Here is a 22,108-nt window from a genome sequence, read left to right as displayed (position 1 = left end):
ATTCTTCATCCTCCTTCACTGATGGCCAATGGAGAAAAAAAATCAATATGTTTATTTTGAAAAATAGCCATAAATGACTGCCTTCAAAGTTCTGAAAGAGTCAAGAATGTGAGACCCCATACACACAAACTTTTCAATGATTTTGCCAAGAAAGTGCGCCCATGCTTTGAGCCCCATTTATTTTGTTATCTGGCATGACAAAGTTGCTATATTTTTAAGAAGAAGCTCCTATAGTATAAAATGCAATAAAAATGAGAAATACTTGAATCTTCCTCCCTTTTTCCCTGTGTCATTATGTACATGGGATTCAAAGCTGTGGCTTCTTCCCTGAAATATGCAAAAGCCTCCAGGAAGGTATATTTGTTAGAAGTCAAAGCTTCTACTAAAACAGAAGAGATTTGGGTAGATTGTTTCCATTTTGCTAAGGAAAATGATGTGGATTTCAAAACTGAGCACCATGTTTTTATAGTCTCATGCTGACATGATGAACTTATGTTAAACAAAATGCACATATACCATGTCAGCATGTATATGTTTTATGTGAGTCTGTGTGTTCAAACTGGGAAAGTCTTCTTCTGTTATATTTGCCTTTGGCTTGAGACGTAGCTCAGGAAATTTCAACAGGTCATGGGGACAGTGGATGCCAAAGCTCTTCACAAGTCATGGGAACTAGAGAAATAAAGCAAATAAAAAATATATGCCTACATATGCTCATTCACACAACTGCTGTATAAGAAGCACCATTAGTTTTCTGGCTGGCAATCAATTTTCTAAAGTCATTGGCTTAAACTTTTCTCAACAACGGAAAGGTGCCATTCTTATTAAACCTCAAAGTATAAGATGCATATTTGTGAGCCAATTCAGCTCCACCTGGTTGCTAAGCGGGTAATAGGAAAGGGAATTAAAAAACAAAAACAAAACAAACAAACAAACATAAAAAAACAAAGAGAATAATATAAATGTTAGAGAGAAAGTGGAAGAAACTAAAGCCCAGACAATTAAAGAGTCTGATAGTTTATATACTGGCTTTATTTGCTTTTTAGTTTAGTGTTTGGTGTTTGGTAGTTTAATTTCTTAAGCTGGTTTACACGCTTTTTGGAAAAAGGACCATTAAAGGAAGAAAAGAAGAAAAAGAGGAAAGGATGGAGGATAGGAAGGAAAAAGCATGAAAGAAGGAAAAAGATAAAACAAAGGAAAGAGAAACTTATAACCATAGCATATAATAAATTAGTTTAGTGCAACTAATATCCATTAAAGATGACAGCGTTATATCATCATGAGAGAAAATTTGAGCCACAATTTTTTCAGTATGGAGATATATTTTGAATACAAATAAGTTCTAATGTCATGCTATGGAAATTACCTGTATATTTGATTATTGTGTTTTAATTAATTTTTATTCACTAGGTTTCAGAGGGGTTAATAGGTTCTTTTAATTTTAAAAATGGAGATATACACATGGAACTGGAGAAATGAAAACCATTTTATAACCTTTGATTATCTTTAGCTACCCAAAGATTTATACTTTGCACATTATTCTGAATGAGATTGGAAACACAGACACAGGGTTTTAGAACATAGAATGCTGAATATCAAGCATTCTGATAAAATGGAAATATTCGACGTACATTACTTTTTTAAGTTCAAATACAACAGGAGCCCCATTATAACAACAAAGCCAGAACACAGGAGCAATAACCCTGCTTTGGACAGGAATTTGATGTTCAGGTCAGAGATGGAGGGATGCTGATATAACTTATAGCTGACTCCCCATGAAAGCGTTACAAAGTTAATAGATTTTATTGCATATAAATGCTTTTTTTCACACAAACAAAATATAGGAACAGAGTTTAGAGGTGAGGAATGTTAGTTCCCTTCGTCCTCAGGCTGATTGAATGGAGCCCTGACCTATTCCCGAGGGACTGAGTAATTTGCCCTAATGTGCACTTTTGTTCTTTGTCTTTTAATCTCTCCTTTCCAAATTTGAATTTGTCTCAATTGGGTTATGGAGAGGTTTGACAAGGTGAACAAGTATAATGTGCAACACCAGTAGGATTTGAATTGGTAAAGAGAAAATTCTAGAATAAAGTTCAATTCTAGTTACTCTTATAGCCTATGTTTCATACCATTAAAAAAATTGGACTAAATTAAAATTAACATGAATATTCATGATGATAAATGAAAAATATTCATAAAAATGCTGGAAACTGAGAACAGTCAAATCAATCCTACCTGACACTGGCATATGATCGAAGATACATGTATGCTATATGTATATGCAAACATGTATGCACACAACAAATACATGTGATTTGACACTTAACTTCCTTGTTCCCTAAATAAGAAGTAATCAAGAACTGAACAAATGGTTGACAACTGTGACATATCTGATTCAATACAATACAGTTTGGGGGAAAATATGGTGTTTATTTGTACCATACTATATATATATATATATATACACATATATATACATACATACAATGCCATATATATATATATATATATATATATAAATTGTGTTTTGTTGAGGTGAGAATTACATTTTACTTGAAAATTTCTGTGTTCACTCTGTAAAAAAAGTGTCAGTACTTTGTAATAGAATGAAACGTTCACTGAAACAAGTGTTGTACTTAGTTGTGTAGACTTGTACTTTAAACAACCCTTTTTGGGGAAAGAGTCATTTTTGTTATATCTTCTGCTTCTGTCTATTGTCAATTCTCGATTATCTCCACTGATCAAAGTATAGTAGTAATGGGAAAAAATCTAAATTGCTAGTTTTCAGTTTGGGTTTGTAATCCACTTCTGTGCTTCATTTAAACAAATGGGTATGTGTTCAGACAACTCACAGCAGGTTCCAAAGAATTTTATCCAGACCTTCCAGAGGGTAAGCCATTAAGTATTTGGGCTTAACAGACTTTTTCTGATCTGGGGAGAGTAGGAAAATCCAGATCCAGGGAAGTAAAATTAAAACAAACTTCAGATTATAAATCTGAATGAAGGGGTAGTGGAGATACTCTGTACCAATAAGAAAATTAAACAGGTATTTATCATTTTCAGAATGGCAGTAGTTCTTTGCACTTAATCTGCTAGTATGACGGGTTGTTGCATAATTCAATCTTTCTCCCAACAACCTGCCCCCTAATCTGTTACGATGGTAAAACTATAGCCACTTAAATTCTGATTCTCACGTTGTCTTCCTCCATTACATCCATGTCAATGTACATTGTCATTGATTTTTGCACAACCCAAACTATGCAAACCTTCAGAGAAAAATAACACTTAAGTATTTTTGCAGTGCAAATTCATTCTCCCAGTGTTATAAAAGTGACATTTAACAAACTCAAGGTATTAGTTTTGGAAGAAATTGGAAATAAGAATTTTTATAAGAAAAGTAAAAGATCTCCTTGGGTGTCAGGCATCATAGGAAGCTTTATGTCTGTAGCACCCCAGCTCAAGCTGTCTCCCTGAATTCAAATAATCTTGCTCAAATGAAGAAGGTATACTGCTCTGCTATAAGAAGTAACTCTTCAGTTACATACTTAAAGATACTGCTTCTAAACTTATCAAGATTGTCAATTCCGTTCATTGAAAAAAACATCAGTTATCCACTGATGAAATTAAACCAGTTGGTTATCTTACTGAATTGTTTTATGCATAGAAAAAGACTTTATAGTCTAATGTTCTCATCCTAAAATAAGAAAACAGACTCTATTTTGGCAAAACTAGTATGTGAACCAAGGAAGTAACTCTTTTGACCTTGACTGGAGACATGGATTGAACTAACTTGGATCTACTCAGTGGATTGATTTGATTGCATCACCTGAACTTGTGAGCTGAGCAGTTTCTATTTTAGTTTGAGGGCATCATTGCCTGTAAGAGTAGACGGGGTTAGTGGCTTTAGGAAGAGTGTCTCTGCGTCAGAAATGTCAATGCCAATACCTGTCATTGAATCAATGAACTTTCCTTCCTTTGGGTTTTAGAATTTTTTCAAGTTTCAAAAGCTTCGAATTAAAAGAAGGAAGGCAAATACTTTATTGGTTAGTAATTAATGCCTTAGATTTTAGTTAATATTCTGAGGATTATTTGGCATCAAATGAATAGTAATATTTTGTGAAAACTTGGAAATTAGACACATGGGAGGTACCTAGATGAGGGACAATGATTGCATATATCTTTTGATATCTGTGAAACACAGGCAAACCTATTTAAGATATACTGGTTTGTACCATTTTCCCATGAGACAAGTTCTAATTTTGAGATATTGTCAATATGTGATAATTGTCTGAGTTCATTCTAAGATGTTCTTTATTAGTCTATAGTTTTAATAATGAATGTCTGTAGTAGTGTCTTAAGAACTACATCCCCCCTCATTTTTAGGTAGTTTTGGATATGTGAGAACAACCCAGATCTATCTGTTCCCTTCAGTTGAACCAAATAATTATGATAAGCCAAAGCATTGAGTGAATACCTTTATTTAGACACAGTATCTATAACTCATTTCCTCTTTTTTTGGTTTTCCTGTATACACTTCAGTTCGTCAGCTCTAGTCAAGAAATACATTATTTTGAACGAGTTACCTAAATCTATTGTTTTTTGTTGTTGTTTTTGTTGTTCCTACTCAGACATGCCTCAAAAGAAGATAAAATATCAATAAGTTGATATAAAATATATAAATAAGTAAAAAAGAGAATATGAATTTTAAAACCATATACGAACATTATCTGGGAATTTCATTATTGATTTTGCACAAAATTCCATGACCTCAGATGACTCAAAATAAAGGAAATAAAAAGACCCCCCTAGCAAAACTGAGACAGGAGTAATGTTTTTCTAGGAAAAGATCAGTGTTTCCATTATCCGTTCCTAATTTCTAACGATGAAATAACAATCAGAGTTCAAAGAGATGTATTTATTGCTCGTTCTCATAAGGATATTTTAATTTGTTGAATTCGATGTTTCCATTGCGTTTCAACAATGTAAAAGGCATGGTGCTAAATATTGGTTGGGTGACAGAATTCAAAGTTCTTTATCTCTAATAGCAAATAGTTTTTGTGAGAAGGATAAATTTTTCCATCCATTGTGCTTTTGTTAGATTGTGGAGTCTATTGTTTTCATTTTTTCCCCATTTAGTTTCTCATCTTACTGTTTAGCATTCTCAGCTGGAATAGCAGGGTGTCTGTTGAATTACCTCTGTATTCACTGGTTTTCTTGGTTTACTCTATTCTAGAAATAAAACTATGTTTAACTTTCTATTGTTTACATTCTGTCCCTACAGATTATGTCAAATGCTTTCTCCAGCTTAATTTAAATGATTTATAAAATATGTCTGATCACAACTCTTAGAAGAGAAATATGTTCCGTGTTATGGCCCATGTATCTTACAAATAGGAAAGACTTCTGGATGGGCAATGTGAAGAGCTTTTAGCTCAGATTTCTTTTACTGCTTCACAATACATTGTCTTACTCTATCTTGAACAGTCATTTTCCTTCTGGGCAATAAATATATTTCAAAAATTTCATCCTAATCCTATTTTCTTGAAGGCAAACTTAATTTAGACTTTAATCTTTTCTTTCATCATCAATACTGTATCTTATTTTATTGCTTTTCTCTGAATACTTTCATCTGTACAGATGCCTTGCTGATAATGAACTTGACTGGAAGTCTGGCTAGATGTTCTGTCAAATCTCTAGAATCTGTCTCTTGACCTCTTTTATATGTTTTCCTTTGCAACTCTACTTTGCAACTGAAAGAGAATATCCTGGAGAAGTTCCAGGATATCAGAGAAGTTCCAGGATATCAGATACTTAGAAGTCAGCATTATCTTCTAAGGACCATGTACTCTTTTAAGCCCAAGGTTCTATATGTGAGACACTATCTTAAGACAAACTCAAACATGATCTCTTTATCTGGAAACTCCCAATTCAAATATGTTGCTATCAAAATTAATCGTATTCTCTCTTACTGTAATATTTCTCTTTAATAATAACATTTTGGTCACACTGCATTCCAACTGCCTGATCATGTCTCCCATGATAAATTACTTGGTAAATACATCTGTGGATTACTCTTTTGGAGTGTACAAATTATTCCACCTGACTACTCTCAATCCTTTGCACTAAGAAGTTGAATTAAAACATTTTTGTTTCAACAAACAAACAAAAAGTTGAAACCAACCCTACATCACTCTGGTCCAAGCAGAATTATAACCAAGACTTCAATAATAAGGTCTTTTGACTGAAATCTTGTAATCACTTCATGTCTTGCCTTGAAGGGCTAACTCATCCATTTATGTGATGTCATAGGAAGTATGCATCAAATCCATAATTGTAATAAGACTTAGTTTTCATAAAAAAATGTCAAGAGGCTAGATCCTAAGAAGAGTTGGAAATTATTTGATCCAGGCATTGCATTCTGTGTCAAAGAAAATTTTGTTATTTTAACTAATATCATAACTAAAGACATTATTGCAATCAATCATACTAAATTCACCTAAAAAGTCAGCACAGTTCACCACTCTGCATCCATTTGATGCAGCCTAGTTTTGCATTGGGTTCCTGAAGACATGCTCCATTTCCAGATAAACAATAGATAATTAATTAAAAAACCAATAGACTATAATCTAAGTCCAGTTTGTCTTATTTCAATATTTAAAAAGTGTTTAACTCAATTTTATTCTAATATCTTAATGCTGGCAAAAGTGTACATCCTTTGGTAGTAAAAATTTTAAAGTGCTTATTGGAAGAATGGACAGCTGCATCATTAATCTTAAATAGTGATTTCTGTATTTTATATGAAAGGTGAGATGACACAGATAAGTTTCTAATACATAATAATCATTTTTGAAACTGATTGATAAAAGAATTGGTAAAATAATAACACTTTCCCTACAGTGAAAAATCAGGAGACGGCTAATTTCTAAAACCAAACAGGATTGTTATAAAACATAAAAAAGCAAGGATAAGCCAACTAGTCAATGATCTAATATGTAAAAATTGGAAGAAAATAGCTTTATAGGACCATTGATTGTGAAATTTCACACAATAAAAGCACAATAAAAGTTAAATATAGAATTTGAATTTAGACTTAGAATTATTGAACATAAAAAGAGAATAATTCAGCAAGAAAAACATATACAAAGTATTATTGCTTCTTCTAGTAAGTACTAAAAAACCCAAATATAGGAAAATTTTCAATTTCATTCTTGCTTCTCATATGCCAATATTTTTCTTTTTTATTGTCTTTAATTCTCTAAAGACATTCTTTAAATGCCTTTAACGTTTATTTTGAAGTAAAAGATGGGAGTAATGTTGCCAGATTCATAATCAGTTTGAATTTACTAGCTTCTGTGTTTCAAAATGCTCCTTAATCTACCAATTTTGTATAGTTTATAACTGTGATTATTTAATACACTTAGATATTTAGTGAGCTAAGACAGGACTAGAGATAGAACTGTATTTGCTTAAAATGCCAGAAAAAAATCCAAATTAGGAATTTTGTTTATCTGCGTACAGAAACAGGCTCTGGGCTTTACCCATTTATGATGCTGTGAATTGTAAGCTATTATTTTGAAACTTTACTGAAATATTTTCTGTGGAAAAAGGTTCACTTTTCATATATTCCACTGGGCAAATAAAGATCTGGCTTCCATGAGGATGGTTTTAGGACCTGCTTGCTCTTCCTTTTGTTTTGTCATAATACTCACTTGACAACTTTGACCAGTTCAGTTTTTAAAGCTCTAAATCTACATTTGAAAAGAAAAAAAGACCTAGTGCTCTCCATATTTTTCTCCCATCTTGCCTGATTAAAAAAAAAAAATTGGAATCAGGCTTTAAACAAAGTTATAACACTATGACTATAGCAGACCTGCATGTGACAAAAATGTTTGGTCACTGAACATTACTGGGTCACCTAAACTTGACCTTTAAAAGTAGCAGGGTAGTGGACCTTGTGATTGTAGCAATATTGCCATTTGATTTTTCTCCAGGTTTGAAGGTCGGATCTAATTATCCCCTTTAGGTGTAAGCTATATTTGGTACACATAGAAAAACTTAGTTAAGATTGTCAGTAATATTTTATATCAAAAATAACATTATAAGAGGTAGAAATTCCAATGGTAGAACTAGGCATTGGTTATTGGCTTATATTTTAAATTGTGCCTATCACACAACTCACGCTTGAGTACAAAAAGGAACAGTAAAAAAAGAATTGCCATTCTAGCAACAATGAGTGTGTTAATTCCTCAGTGAACCCAATGGAAGAGGTAAGTATCCCTTTAGCACCATGTACTGGTTAAGTGTGCTGAGGCCGAGAGCTTGCTGAAGGTCACACAGCAGGGCAATGGAACTTCCTAGAAAGACATCTGACATTCCCCATGTACCGTTCCAGGCATTAAGAGCTTCAGCCCTTGCTTTCTCTCTTGGTGATCTTCAATGCTTTAAATAGGGGATTCATCCCCTTTGAACCCCACTACAATTGTCCCTTACAATGCCTGACAAGGCGGGATGCTGCTTCATCCTCCTTCTCCCAGATGGTCCATTTATCTGTTCAAGAGAGCCAATGAGGAATCCAAATGGCCGGACTGCTTAATATTATGGAGGCCCACCCATATCTCTTTCAGTACATAATTCCTTCATAGGCCTCTTTCTCCCTATTACCCACTCCCTCTTCCACCTCCCTAATCCCTTCCCAATAGGGTACGTTTTTTTTTTTTTTTTTTCTCTTGCTCTCTCTCTCACTCTCTCTTTTCTGTATCTCTCGGAAATCAGACAGGAGTTCAGAGCACTTTCACTACCTTTTATGAGGTAGATTGTGATGTCATAGATGGGGGCAGGGCTAGTCAACTTTCTACCCACCTCCCAACCTGTGCTGAGGGAGCTCCGATCGGGTGTGGAAGCAGTGATTCTTCCATGGTGAGTAACTTTGCTTTCTGATCTAACCTGTCTCATTGTAAACATTAATTTTGAAAGCAGGGGGATGGGGTTTCAAGGAATTAAAGATGTGACCAATCAAGCCCTCTTTACTTACTATTAACCAACTTTGGGCAAAGGATCTACTTATTTATTCTTTATTTAAGTCAAGAATTCCACAACACAGATGTACTCTTCAAGCATGATCTAAACTTGAGAAGTTGAAAATGGTATTTTCATTCCTTTATTTCTCATTCTTTCTTCCCATTGGGACTGAAAGTCATTGCATATGTGGAATGAATCCATTCTGTAGTCTTTTAGTAAGCTTTCTATAAAGGAAGTCTAGGAACGTGTAATCTTCTTCATTTGAAAGATTTCAGGATCACAGAATATCCTTTATTAATGTTTAGCCAGAGAATCAGTCTGCTCTTCTAAAATTGTAGAATAAAACTGTGAAGAAACTGATACATAAGAATTATCAACAAACTTGGTTCTGATATAAACAAATGAAAACTTTCAAATGCAAAAACTAAAATATTTATTTAAAAAAAAGAGTCACCACTCTTGCAAGATTAGGGTGCATCCATTTCAATGTGTCTCAACCAAATTTGCTACCTTTTTGTTGCATGTCATAACAATGATGCTGTTTTATAGGATTTCTTGGTAAAGAGCTGTAAAAAACCACTGTTCTTTGTTTCATTTGGGTTTCCATTATTACTGATTAATTCTTTTATATGCCATAGTATTTAGAAGGAAAAGATCAACTGGAGTGAGTGTGTTCTTTCATTTTCCTCATTCTCTCCTGGGTATCTATTAAAATGGTTAAAATGTCAACTTTTATATTAGAGGACAAAGAAGGTTCATGGAGATGGTTACATCTTTAAGGGATGTCAAAGCATCAGGGTGGGTGTTTTTAAAAAGGTTTGACCATCAGAATGTGAGGCCCATTACTTTTCATGGGGTGGGATTAAAAGTATTCTAGTTTGAATCATAGGTATTATGAAATGTGTTAAGCGGGTATCATTCATTTTTTCAAATCCCTAGTTAACTAGGTATGTATGGATATTGGTATTGGAGAATTGGGGTAGTTTAAAAGGAGGAGTCCTTTTTATCCCCAATGTTCAAATGTTTTAATGGCCTTTAGATTATGCACATGGAGCATACATTAGATTACATTATCTATTAACATTCAGAAAGAGAAATGCTACTTGTATCTCAGTCTGTATACTCCACACCAAATTTCTACTCAAGAGGATTGTATTAAATTGTTTATGTTTTACCTCATTGCTAGATCTTAAGCTCAGTGAAGGAACCAAACCTCATACAGTCAATGCTGTTTAGATTTGCCCCCAAATTTAAAATTATTGGACACCATAAGGAGGAGTCCTTTCTCATCAGTAGCTCTTCTGTTACATGCAGAGCCTCTATCCTTCCCCCACAACGGCTCTCCCCCTTTTCATTACCTGGGGTGGAGTGGTATGACTGCTGAAGTTATTTTCCCACCTAAGCTTTCTAACCTAAAGAAGCAACTGTAACAGTAGATATTTCAGGCACAATAAGGAGAAATAGAGTCATAACTGGCCCATAGGAAGATTTAGGTGATAATCACCTGCAGTCAACTTAATATTGCAAGTGGGTAACAATGCCAATGTCTCATATGTTGGGTGATCCTTCTTCAATCTCTGGCCTACCTTCCATTAAAAGTGCTAGACCCTGGAAACCCAGGTAGAAGTTAACCTTCAGTGCCAGAAAAATCCGATATCTAATCATAGCTCAAGTTTCTAATGTCTTTTGTCAACCCCTCATACAGCTGCCAGGTAAGAAATGCTCATATTTTACAAACCCTTGGAATACAATCATCTTTAAACTTCGTGAGTTAAGAATGGTTGTGTTGTGCGCTTGTGCAAATTCAGAGAATCTATCATGGAATGCATTGTGCATGCACTTGTATACCCTCATGTGCATGTTTCATTTATAGTGGTGTTCAGTGTTTTTATATCCATTTTGTATGTATTTGAATTATAATTTAAAATACATACATATATTGTGCTCCAAACAAAAGAGTGAGATAAAACACAAGTTGCTTAATCTGGGGTCTGAACACTGGTGCACTAGTCCTATTTCTGTCAGTGGCTAATTAGGTAACTCAAAGTAAATTATTTAGATCTCTTGTGTCTCAGTTTTCTCATCTCTAAAATGATGATAGATGATTTAAAGGATATATTCTAAAGTAATCCTGCTCTAAAATTCTATCATAAAATGATATATTTTTGAAGAACCAGTTTATGGGAGAAAAAGATTGTATAGTTGATGAGACCTAATTTTTGCAGATGACATACAGTTAGTTTTTCAAAGTAGATAGAAAATTTCAGTCCAAACTTGTCTTAAAACATACTCTATATCTGATGTAGTATTATTTGGTTAATGATGTTAGTGGGTCCTGTTCTTTTAAGCTTACAATATCAAGCCCATGATGATTAGCTGTGTGTTGATTTGGAAGACTGATTTGTTTTTTAACTCCATAATTTTATGTTATTCTGATTATTTGAGATAAAGAAAATATCCTCATCAACTAGGTAATAGAGGTATCTAGGCCTCATTGGGACTCTTAAATTCAAAATTACTTATGCAGTATTGCAGGAATTTCCTTGTGCTATTGGGAAGAGTTCATGAGTAGGGAATTGGTGGTTACTGAGCTATGTGCTATGAAGGATAAAAGACATGTAAACCCTGGCTCCTACTCTTGAGGAATGTGCAACCTTTTTGGGAGTCTGGACAGATGTCAAGTGACAACTCAAAAGTGAAGACAGTAAGTGTCAGAGTGGTCTGGGGTAGACTGGATTGTACTGAGAAGGTTTCGTGAGAAGCTAAGGCCTTCAGCTAACTTTGAACAGCATGGTTTAGATTTGTGTTGTTTGTGTGTACATAATGAGGGCAGGTCAGCAAGCCCACAGAATTGTAAATGTTGCAGAGGCTATTGTGTTTAGAAATGCCACGTATCAAAATCAAAAGTCTTTGCTAAGAGTCTAGTCCCATAACTTCCCAGAGCCCCTCTACCCTTAATTATATGCTGACATTATAATATATGAAGAGGAGGTGGCAAGTGACTGACTTGCAATGATTATTAAAATATAATCAGGCAGCTATTTTCTTAGTTACACAAGAGGTCACATGATCACTCACAGCCACGACTGAGGAAGAGAAATAAATAAAAGGAAGGAATTATGGACAGAAGGAGGCTCTAGCTCTGGGACATTGTGGTTTTCTGAAAAAGGTTGAAATAGATTATCATTTGGACAATCAAAGGGATTATCACTGACAGGTTTAGAATCATTGGATGGTCATGGAAATACCCATAAGTTAATGAGAATCCATGTAACCAGGGTGATTTTCCAAAGCAACTGGAAGTTTCTTGCACTGACTAGGAATCGTGTCAGACTCTGCTCTCAAAGAGACAATGATTATGCAAGTCTCTTTCCCTAATACACTTGGAAAGAGGTTATAGATTTGGGCATGACTTACCCACTTTGACAAAGCACACTTAGGTTTGAAAGCCTCTCTGTTACTGTAGATTCATAGGTGATTTTCAGTGTATATTTTGTATCACTTAGAGGGCACTGTTTTTGTATTTCTTGCCATCCAAGTTCCTTCCAAGTTACTACTTTGGCCTTTCTAACAGACAGAAATTCTGTGAGCAGACCTGCTTTATTACCTATCCCAGATTCTAAGGACTTGTTTTACATCATCCAGTGAATGTTTTGTAATTTTCTATCATAACATAAAAATTAATTTCTAGAATATATTATCTCAGGAAATCACTTTCAAAAGATAAATTGTTTATAAGGGAATAACGAAGTAGTATGATCAAGGTCAGTTTTACAAAGCAAGGAATGTTCTCTTAGAACTAATTTTCCCCAAAATGTTGAAGTAGAACTTCCATAAATTTTTGTGGAACAATCTAGCCTATTAAAGGAAGTTAAAGATATTACAATTAGGTTTGTCCCAAGAGAACAACAACAAGGATGACAACTCTTCTCCTCCTCCTCTGAAATGTCGCTATGAGTAATTTTAGAAATAGAAGTTCAGTTGGATTTATAATTCAACAAATATTTATTGAGTAAATAACATGTGATATTCACTGTCTTATGTATGGACATGGAAGTAGCAATGGAAAACAGACACACAATCAGTAACTGTGATAGATTATATTATAATGATCACTCTCACAGAAATATATACAAAGTGATATGGACATTCCTGTAGAGAAGGGGAAGGGGAAGCTTCATAAATGGGACAATATCTTTGAGTCTTCACAGATAAATGGATAGGAGTTTAAAGTAGAGGAGGAGAGAAATGATTATCCCAGAAGAGGTTCAGAATGTCCATAATATTGAGGTACAGGTGTATTCTATGCTGACCAGACCTGAAAATATCAGAGATGGGTGAAAAGATGGAGAAGAATCAAAGGTGAAATAAGAAAGGTAGGTGGGCACTGGATATGAAAGAAAATTTTATGACCTATTCTCGTTTTAGTGAGTGTCTCTCAAAATGGTCAGAGGATCATCTGCGTGCCAAATGCAGAAAGAGGTTGGAGGAGACTGTTAAAATGCAGAATCCTGGACCAGGCTGTAGACCCCTTGAATCAGGACTGTAGGGATTATATAGGTTCTTGGAAACTGTACTTAACCCCACCTTCAACATGCCAGGTGATCCATTTTCACACCAAAGCTTCAGAATCTCTATAAGGCAACAGAGTTGACTCATGGTTTCTATGTTCTTGGAAGAAGAATAAAAAAAACAGAATTAAAATATTAAGAATAAAATATTTGGGAAAATAGGCTAAAGGTAAGATAAGAATGTTCCTTAGAAAGTTGGTTTAAATTTCTGTTAGACATAAAAAAAAAAGAAAAAAACTTTCTAAGAATGGTGAGTTTTAAGTATAAAGAATTACTAAGTGATGCTATTAAATATAGCTTGAAGAAAAGACATGCAACTATAAACATTTAAGGGACCATTTAGTTCTTTCATCATCATGATCTAATGCAAGACATTAATCAAGTTCAGAGCTAAGTTGTTCTATAGCTCCCAACTCGTGTCAAGAGAAGGGATAGAGACAACAGTGCAGAGCAATATTTATTTCTGCTTGGTATTCTTTGGTAGAGCTATTTGACTGCTTTTTAATATTAATTAGGTGAACTCATTAAAAATATTTATATATGTATATATTCCCATCGTGATGAGAAAAATCAAGCTTTCAAGCCAATGTAGGGTCTATGGTCTATGTTGAAAAATATTAATATCATAACTATATATTTCAATAAACAATCTTTTAGAAGTGCTCATTTTTTTCTATATTTTTTTTCTTCATGGACAACAGCCATTATCCTACAACCACCAGTCTGTGTAGAGAGTTATACAAATGTTCAAAGAAGAGGGAGGCACTAGAGAGGTATTTTACATTTGATGAAGACATGAGAATGAACCCTGGTCTGGAAGAAAGTGGCCCTCTTATCACAGCAAGGAGGGTCAGTTCTGGATTTAACCCTCTAATTGCTTTGCATAAAGTTCACCTCTTCCAGATTGCCAGAATCTTCTCTATTTTTTTAATTTGACAATTTCATTGTTTATAAGTTGAGAAATTATAGAGAATCTTGTTTTTTCTTCATATACATCTCTCTGCAGGTAATAGCAATAACTGCTTTGGTAGAGCTGGTAATACTGTCACATTCTAGAAGCAGTTAATTGGTAGGATGCCAGTGCCTGCCATTAGTTGAGCAAATTAGTTTCAGCATGTTGATTTAAAAGAAAAAAATAATATTTTAATTCTTACATTTTTTTTTAACCAATCACATGTAGCTCTGTCATTGGGCCTTTATTACACCAACCCAGCCAAACATAACCTTGGGTGGTTCTTAGAAATCTGCCACGGAAAATTATTTACCTTAAGGCCTAGCATTTTACCTGAATAAAAACCAAGCCAGAGAACAGTGGTAGCCACATTGTTTTGATGTCAGAGATCTGAAAAAATAAGTTACAGAATACCATGTTCTCCCAAGTATGATAGGAAGCCATTGGAGTGATCTGACCCTGTGGCTGACAGGGACTTGGTGCTCCAGACTAGTGTCAGCCCTAAGCCTCTGAGATGGGAGAGCCAAGTTCAGGACACTGGACTACAGAAACCTCCCAGCCCCACATGATATCAATTGGTAAGAGCTCTCCCAGAGAGCTCCATCTCAATGCTAAGACCCAGGTGAACCCAAGGGCCAGCAAGCTCCAGTGCTGAACGCCCCATGCCAAACAATTAGCAAAATAGGAGCACAACCCCATCCATTAACAGAGAGACTGCCTAAAATCATAATAAGTTCACAGACACTCCAAAACACACCAACAGATGCAGTCCTGACCACCAGAAAGACAAGATCCAGCCCCACCCACCAGAACACAGGCACCTGTCCCCTCCACCAGGAAGTCTACACAAGCCATTGAACCAACCTCGCCCACTGGGGGTAGACACCAAAAACAACAGGAACTACGAATACACAGCAGATGTAGGAGCAAGGTAAAAACCCACAAGACTAAAAAAAAAAAAAAAAAAAAAAAATGAAGAGGAAATAGGCAGTATACCTGAAAAAGAATTCAGAGTAATAATAGTAAAGGGGATCCAAAATCTTGGAAATAGAATAGAGAAAATACAAGAAACGTTTAACAAGGACTTTAAAGAATTAAAGAGCAAACAACAAATGATTAACAACACAATAAATGAATTTAAAAATTATCTAGAAGGAATCAATAGCAGAACTATGGAGACAGAAGACCGGATATGTGACCTGGAAGATAAAATAGTGGAAATAATTACTGCAGAGCAGAATTTTTTTTTTAAAAAGTATGAAAAGAATTAAGGACAGTCTCAGAGACCTCTGGGACAACATTAAACACACCAACATTTGAATTATGGGGGTCCCAGAAGAAGAAAAGAAAAAGAAAGGGTCTGAGAAATATTTGAAGAGATTATAGTTGAAAACTTCCCTGACATGGGAAAGGAAATAGTCAATCAAGTGCAGGAAGAGCAGAGAGTCCCATACAGGATAAATCCAAAGAGAAACATGACGAGACACATGTTAACCAAACTATCAAAAATTAAATACAAAGAAAAAATATTAAAAGTAGCAAAGAAAAATCAACAAATAACATAAAAGAGAATCCCTATAACGTTAAGAGCTGACCTTTTAGCAGAAACTCTGCAAGCCAGAAAGGAGTGGCACAACATCTTTAAAGTGATGAAAGGGAAAAACGTACAATCAACATGACTCTACCCAGCAAGGATCTCATTCGGATTTGGTGGAGAAATTAAAACCTCTACAGATGAGGAAAAGCTAAGAGAATTCAGCACCACCAAACCAGCTTTACAACAAATGCTAAAGGAATATCTTTTAGGCAGGTAACATGAGAGAAGGAAAAGATCTACAAAAACAAACCAAACCAATTAAGAAAATGGTAACAGGAAAATACATATTGATAATAACCTTAAATGTAAATGGATTAAATGCTCCAACCAAAAGACATAAACTGGTGGAATGAATAAAACAAGACCCATATATACGTTGTCTAAAAGAGACTCACTTCAGATCTAGGGACAGATACAGACTGAAAGTGAGGGGATGGAACAAGATATTGCAAGCAAATGGAAATCCAAAGAAAGCTGGAGTAACAATTCTCATATCAGAAAAAATAGACTTTAAAATAAATACTATTACAAGAGAAAAAGAAAGACACTACATAATGATAAAGTGATCAATCCAAGAGGAAGATATAACAGTTGTAAATATTTATGCACCCAACATAGGAGTACTTCAATACATAAGGCAAATGCTAACAGCCATAAAAGAGGAAATTGACAGTAGCACAATAATAGTAGGGGACTTTAACACCACACTTTCACCAATGGACAGATCATCCAAAATGAAAATAAATAAGGAAACACAAGCTTTAAATGACACATTGAACAAGACGGACTTAATTGATATTTATAGGACATTCCATCCAAAAACAACAGAAAACACTTTATTCTCAAGTGCTCATGGAACATTCTCCAGGATAGATCATATCTTGGGTCACAAATCAAGCGTTGGTAAATTTAAGAAAATTGAACACATATCAAGTATATTTTCTGACCACAACGTTATTAGACTAGATATCAATTACAGGAAAAAAAATTAAAAATATACAAACACATGGAGGCTAAACAATACGATGCTAAATAATGAAGAGATCACTGAAAAAACAAAGAGGAAATGAAAACACGATGACCCAAAACCTATGGGATGCAGCAAAAGCAGTTCTAAGAGGTAAGTATATAGCAATACAACCCTACCTCAATAAACAAGAAAAATCTGAAAGGAACAACATAAACTTACACCAAAATAAATTAGAGAAAGAAGAACAAAAATCCCCAAAGTTAGCAGAAGAAAATAAATCATAAAGATCAGATCAGAAGTAAATGAAAAAGAAATGAAGGAAACGATAGCAAAGATCAATAAAACTAAAAGCTGGTTCTTTGAGAAGATAAACAAAATTGATAAACCATTAGCCAGACTCATCAAGAAAAGAAAGGAGAGGACTCAAATCAACAGAATTAGAAATGAAAAAGGAGAAGTAACAACTGACACTGCAGAAATACAAAAGATCATGAGAGATTACTACAAGCAACTCTATGCCAATAAAATGGACAACCTGGAAGAAATGGACACACTCTTAGAAAAGCGCAACCTTCTAAGTCTGAACAAGTAAGAAATAGAAAATATAAACAGACCAATCACAAGGACTGAAATTGAAACTGTGATTAAAAATTTTCCAACAAACAAAAGCCCAGGACGAGATGCCTTCACAGGAGAATTCTATCAAACATTTAGAGAAGAGCTAACACCTATGCTTCTCAAGCTCTTTCAAAATATAGCAGAGGGAGGAACACTCCTAAACTCATTCTATGAGGCCACCATCACCCTGATACCAAAATCAGACAAAGATGGCACAAAGAAAGAAAACTACAGGCCAATATCACTGATGAACATACATGCAAAAATCCTCAACAAAATACTAGCAAAGAGAATCCAACAGTACATTAAAAGGATCATACACCATGATCAAGTGGGGTTTATCCCAGGGATGCAAGGATTCTTCAATATATGCAAATCAATCAATGTGATAAACCATATTAACAAATTGAAGGATAAAAACCATATGATCATCTCAATAGATGCAGAAAAAGCTTTCAATAAAATTCAACACCCATTTATGATAAAAATACTCCAAAAAGTAAGCATAGAGGGAAACTACCTCAACATAATAAAGGCCATATATGACATACCCACAGCCAACATTGTTCCAAATGGTGAAACACTGAAACCATTTCCTCTAAGATCAGGAACTAGACAAGGTTGCCCATTCTCATCACTATTATTCATATAGTTTTGGAAGTTGTAGCCACAACAATCAGAGAAGAAAAAGAAATAAAAGGAATCCAAATTGGAAAAGAAGAAGTTAAACTGTCACTGTTTGCAGATGACATGACAGTATACGTGGAAAATCCTAAAGATGCTACCAGAAAACTACTAGAGCTAATCAATGAATTTGGTAAAGTAGCAGGATACAAAATTAATGCATAGAAACCTCTTACATTCCTTTACACTAACAATGAAAAATCAGAAAGAGAAATTAAGGAAACAAATTTCATTTACCATTGCAACAAAAAGAATAAAATACCTAGGAATAAACCTACATAAGGAGACAAAAACCTGTATACAGAAAACTATAAACCCTGATGAAAGAAATTATAATAATAGAAACAGATGGAGAGCTATACCATGCTCTTGGATTGGAAGAATCAACGTTGTGAATATGACTATACTACCTAAAGAAATCTACAGATTCAATGCAATCCCTATCAAACTACCAATGACATTTTTCACAGAACTACAACAAAAAATTGCACAATTTCTATGGAAACACATAAGACCCCCCAATAGCCAAAACTATCTTGAGAAAGGAAAAGGGAGCTGGAGGAATCAGGCTCCCTGACTTCAGACAATACTCCAAAGCTACAGTAATGAATAGAGTATGGTACTGGCACAAAAATAGAAATATAGATCAATGGAAAAGGATAGAAAGCCCAGAGATAAATCCACACACATATGGTCAACTTATCTTTGATAAAGGAGGCAAGAATATACCATGGAGAAAAGACAGCCTTTTCAACAAATGGTGCTGCAAAAACTGGACAGCTACATGTAAAAGAATGAAATTAAAACACTCCTTAACACAGTGTACAAAAATAAGCTCAAAATGTATTAAATACCTAAATGTAAGGTTTCACACAATAAAACTCTTAGGGGAAAACATAGGCTATGACATAAATCACATAAATCACAGCAGGATCCTTTTTGACCCACCTCCTAGAGAAATGGATATGAAAACAAAAATAAACAAATGGGACCTAATGAAAGCGTTTCCACAGCAAAGGAAACCATAAACAAGACGAAAATACAACCCTTAGAATGGGAGAAAATATTTGCAAACAAAGCAACTGACAAAGGATTAATTTTCAGAATATATAAGCATCTCATACAGGTCAATATCAAAAAGCAAACAACCCAATCCAAAAATGGGCAGAAGACCTAAATAGACATTTCTCCAAAGAAGATATACAGATGGCCAAGAAACACATAAAAGGATGGTCAACATCACTAATCATTAGAGAAATGCACCTCAAAACTACAGTGAGGTGTAACCCCTACCCCAATCAGAGCGGCCATCATTAAAAAATCTAGAAACAATAAATGCTGGACAGGGTGTTGATAAAAGGGAATGCTCTTGCCCTTTTTGCGGGAATGTAAAGTGATAGAGCCACTATGGAGAACAGTATGGAGGTTCCTTAAAAAATTACAAATAGAACTACCATATGACCCAGCAATCCCACTAATGGGCATATACCCTGAGAAAACCATAATTCAAAAAGAGACATGTACCACAATGTTCATTGCAGCACTATTTACAATAGCCAGGACATGGAAGTAATGTAAGTGTCCAATGACAGATGAATGGATAAAGAAGATGTGGCACATATATACAATGGAATATTACTCAGCCATAAAAAGAAATGAAATTGAGTTATTTTTAGTGAGGTGGATAGACCTTGGGTCTGTCATACAGAGTGGAGTAAGTCAGAAAGAGAAAAACAAATACTGTATTAACACATATGTATGGTATCTAAAAAAAAAAAAAAAAAAAAGGGTCTGACGGACCTAGGGGCAGGACAGGAATAAAGACACAGACAAAGAGAATGGATTTGAGGACATAGTGAGTGAGAAGGGTAAGCTGGGATGAAGTGAGAGAGTAGCACTGACATATATACACTACCAAATGTAAAATAGATAGCTATTGGGAAGCAGCTGCATAGCACAGGGAGATCAGCTCGGTGCTTTGTGACCACCTAGAGGGGTGGGATAGGGAGGGTGGGAGGGAGATGCAAGAAGGAGGGGCTATGGGGATATATGTATACATATAGCTGATTCACTTTGTTGTATGGCAGAAAATAGCACAGCATTGTAAATAAATTATACTCCAATAAAGATGTTAAAAAATATATATCATGTTCTCTTAAGGTAGATGTTAAAATTATAAGCGAGGTATTGCTATTCGATGTGAATTTGGCAACCAAGTCTGTCTTTTATCATCTGGGTGATATTGCATAACATTGCTAATCTCTGAGCCTTTGCTTTTGATTTAGAAATTGGAATAGTAATACCACTTAGAGGGACAACAGGATGATTGCATGTAGTAAATGCCTCAATTATTATTAAACTAAGATACATTGAGGGCTTAGTATGTTCCATGCACTGTGCTAAGCATTTGATATGCACTCTGAAATGTGTTTTCAAAATCATTCTGTGGAAGGGATGCTGTCATCCCCATTAAAAATATTAGGAAAACGAGGTTCAGAGAATTTAAGTAACTGCCTGGAGGTTACACAGTTAGTGGTTGATATACTGTAGTGCTTCCAGGAAGACTCTCTTGATATTCTCCCACAGCATGATGTGCTTTCTATCATTCCTGATATGGAATGCAGTGTAGGAACTTATTTAATTATATATATATATATATATATAATATATATTTTTTATAAATATATATATATATATAATTAACCCATATATATATATATATATATATATATATATATATATATATATATATATATATATATATGTCCCTAGCTAGTCTGTGAGCTCCATAAGGATAAGGAATGTGTCTGAATGCTCTTAAGTTTTTCCCTGATATCTTGCACATTGAGCACATAATATGTGCTTAATAGGTTAGCTTCTTGGCCATTCCTTTTTCCATTGTGGTAAGATATAACACTGAAAAATCCTAGTAAATGATTCTGAAGTCTATCATTCATTCATGCTTGCATTCATTTATTCCCACATGAAAACACCTGAGTTTATTTTAAATACTAGATTTCAAAGTGCATTGTCTACCTAAGATTTAGGGCCCAAAATCAAGTAATTAATTTTTTTAGCTAACTTAATTTTTGTAATTTACTTTGTTATATTTCCTAGTACTTTAAGTAGACTAACAACAACAACAAAAAAGATTGTGGTATGGAAACATATAGAATTTCTTTCAAAACAGCTGAATTAATCAAATTAATCATTTATTTAAAAAAAGGAATTTAAAATAAGGCCTAAAGTGACATGGCTTGTTTCATTTTCCCTCCCATGTGAAGGTTATGATATATTAAAATGTTAATTATATTTAAATGTGAAATATGACTTTTTAATTAAGTATCCTAAATTATTAATGCCCAATAATAGTATTTATAATTCATGTATTTTAATTAAATTTAGATTCAGCTACATATGATAAAACATCAAATATTTATTTCTGTCTCGCATAGAATAAGTCTATAGGTGGTTCAGGGCTGGTATAGTAATCTCAGAGTCATCAAGGACCCAGACTCCTTCTGACTTTATGTTCTGCTCGACTTGAGGAGCAGTGGAGGCTTCTGTTCTCAAGTTCATCTTTTGGTCCAAGTTGACTGCTAGCGCTCCATCTTCCCATATCCCATACAAGAAGAAGAAAAGAGGTGAGAGGGCAAAATGGTGTGCTTCCTAGCTGTGTTAGCACCCTTTAAAATATTTCC

At 34.5% G+C, this 22,108-nt stretch overlaps 1 protein-coding gene across 5 annotated transcripts in view; it reads left to right on the top strand.

The window, feature by feature from the left end:
• CTNNA2 (catenin alpha 2) overlaps nt 1–22,108 on the top strand; it is a 1,046,049-nt gene that overhangs the window by 1,005,246 nt on the left and 18,695 nt on the right. For 2 of the 5 annotated variants that reach the window (XM_060116850.1, XM_060116849.1), the window contains one exon: nt 8,770–8,913. The exons of the other annotated variants lie outside the window; for them this stretch is intronic. In XM_060116850.1, the coding sequence (XP_059972833.1) occupies nt 8,770–8,913 (144 nt within the window). The remainder of the gene's footprint in view (nt 1–8,769; nt 8,914–22,108) is intronic. 5 annotated transcript variants of the gene reach the window in all.

This window comes from Mesoplodon densirostris, chromosome 14, assembly GCF_025265405.1.
Source record: "Mesoplodon densirostris isolate mMesDen1 chromosome 14, mMesDen1 primary haplotype, whole genome shotgun sequence".
Lineage (NCBI taxonomy): Eukaryota > Metazoa > Chordata > Mammalia > Artiodactyla > Ziphiidae > Mesoplodon > Mesoplodon densirostris.
The sequence above is the reverse complement of the archived record's forward strand: the minus strand, read 5'-3'. Positions and strand labels throughout refer to the sequence as shown.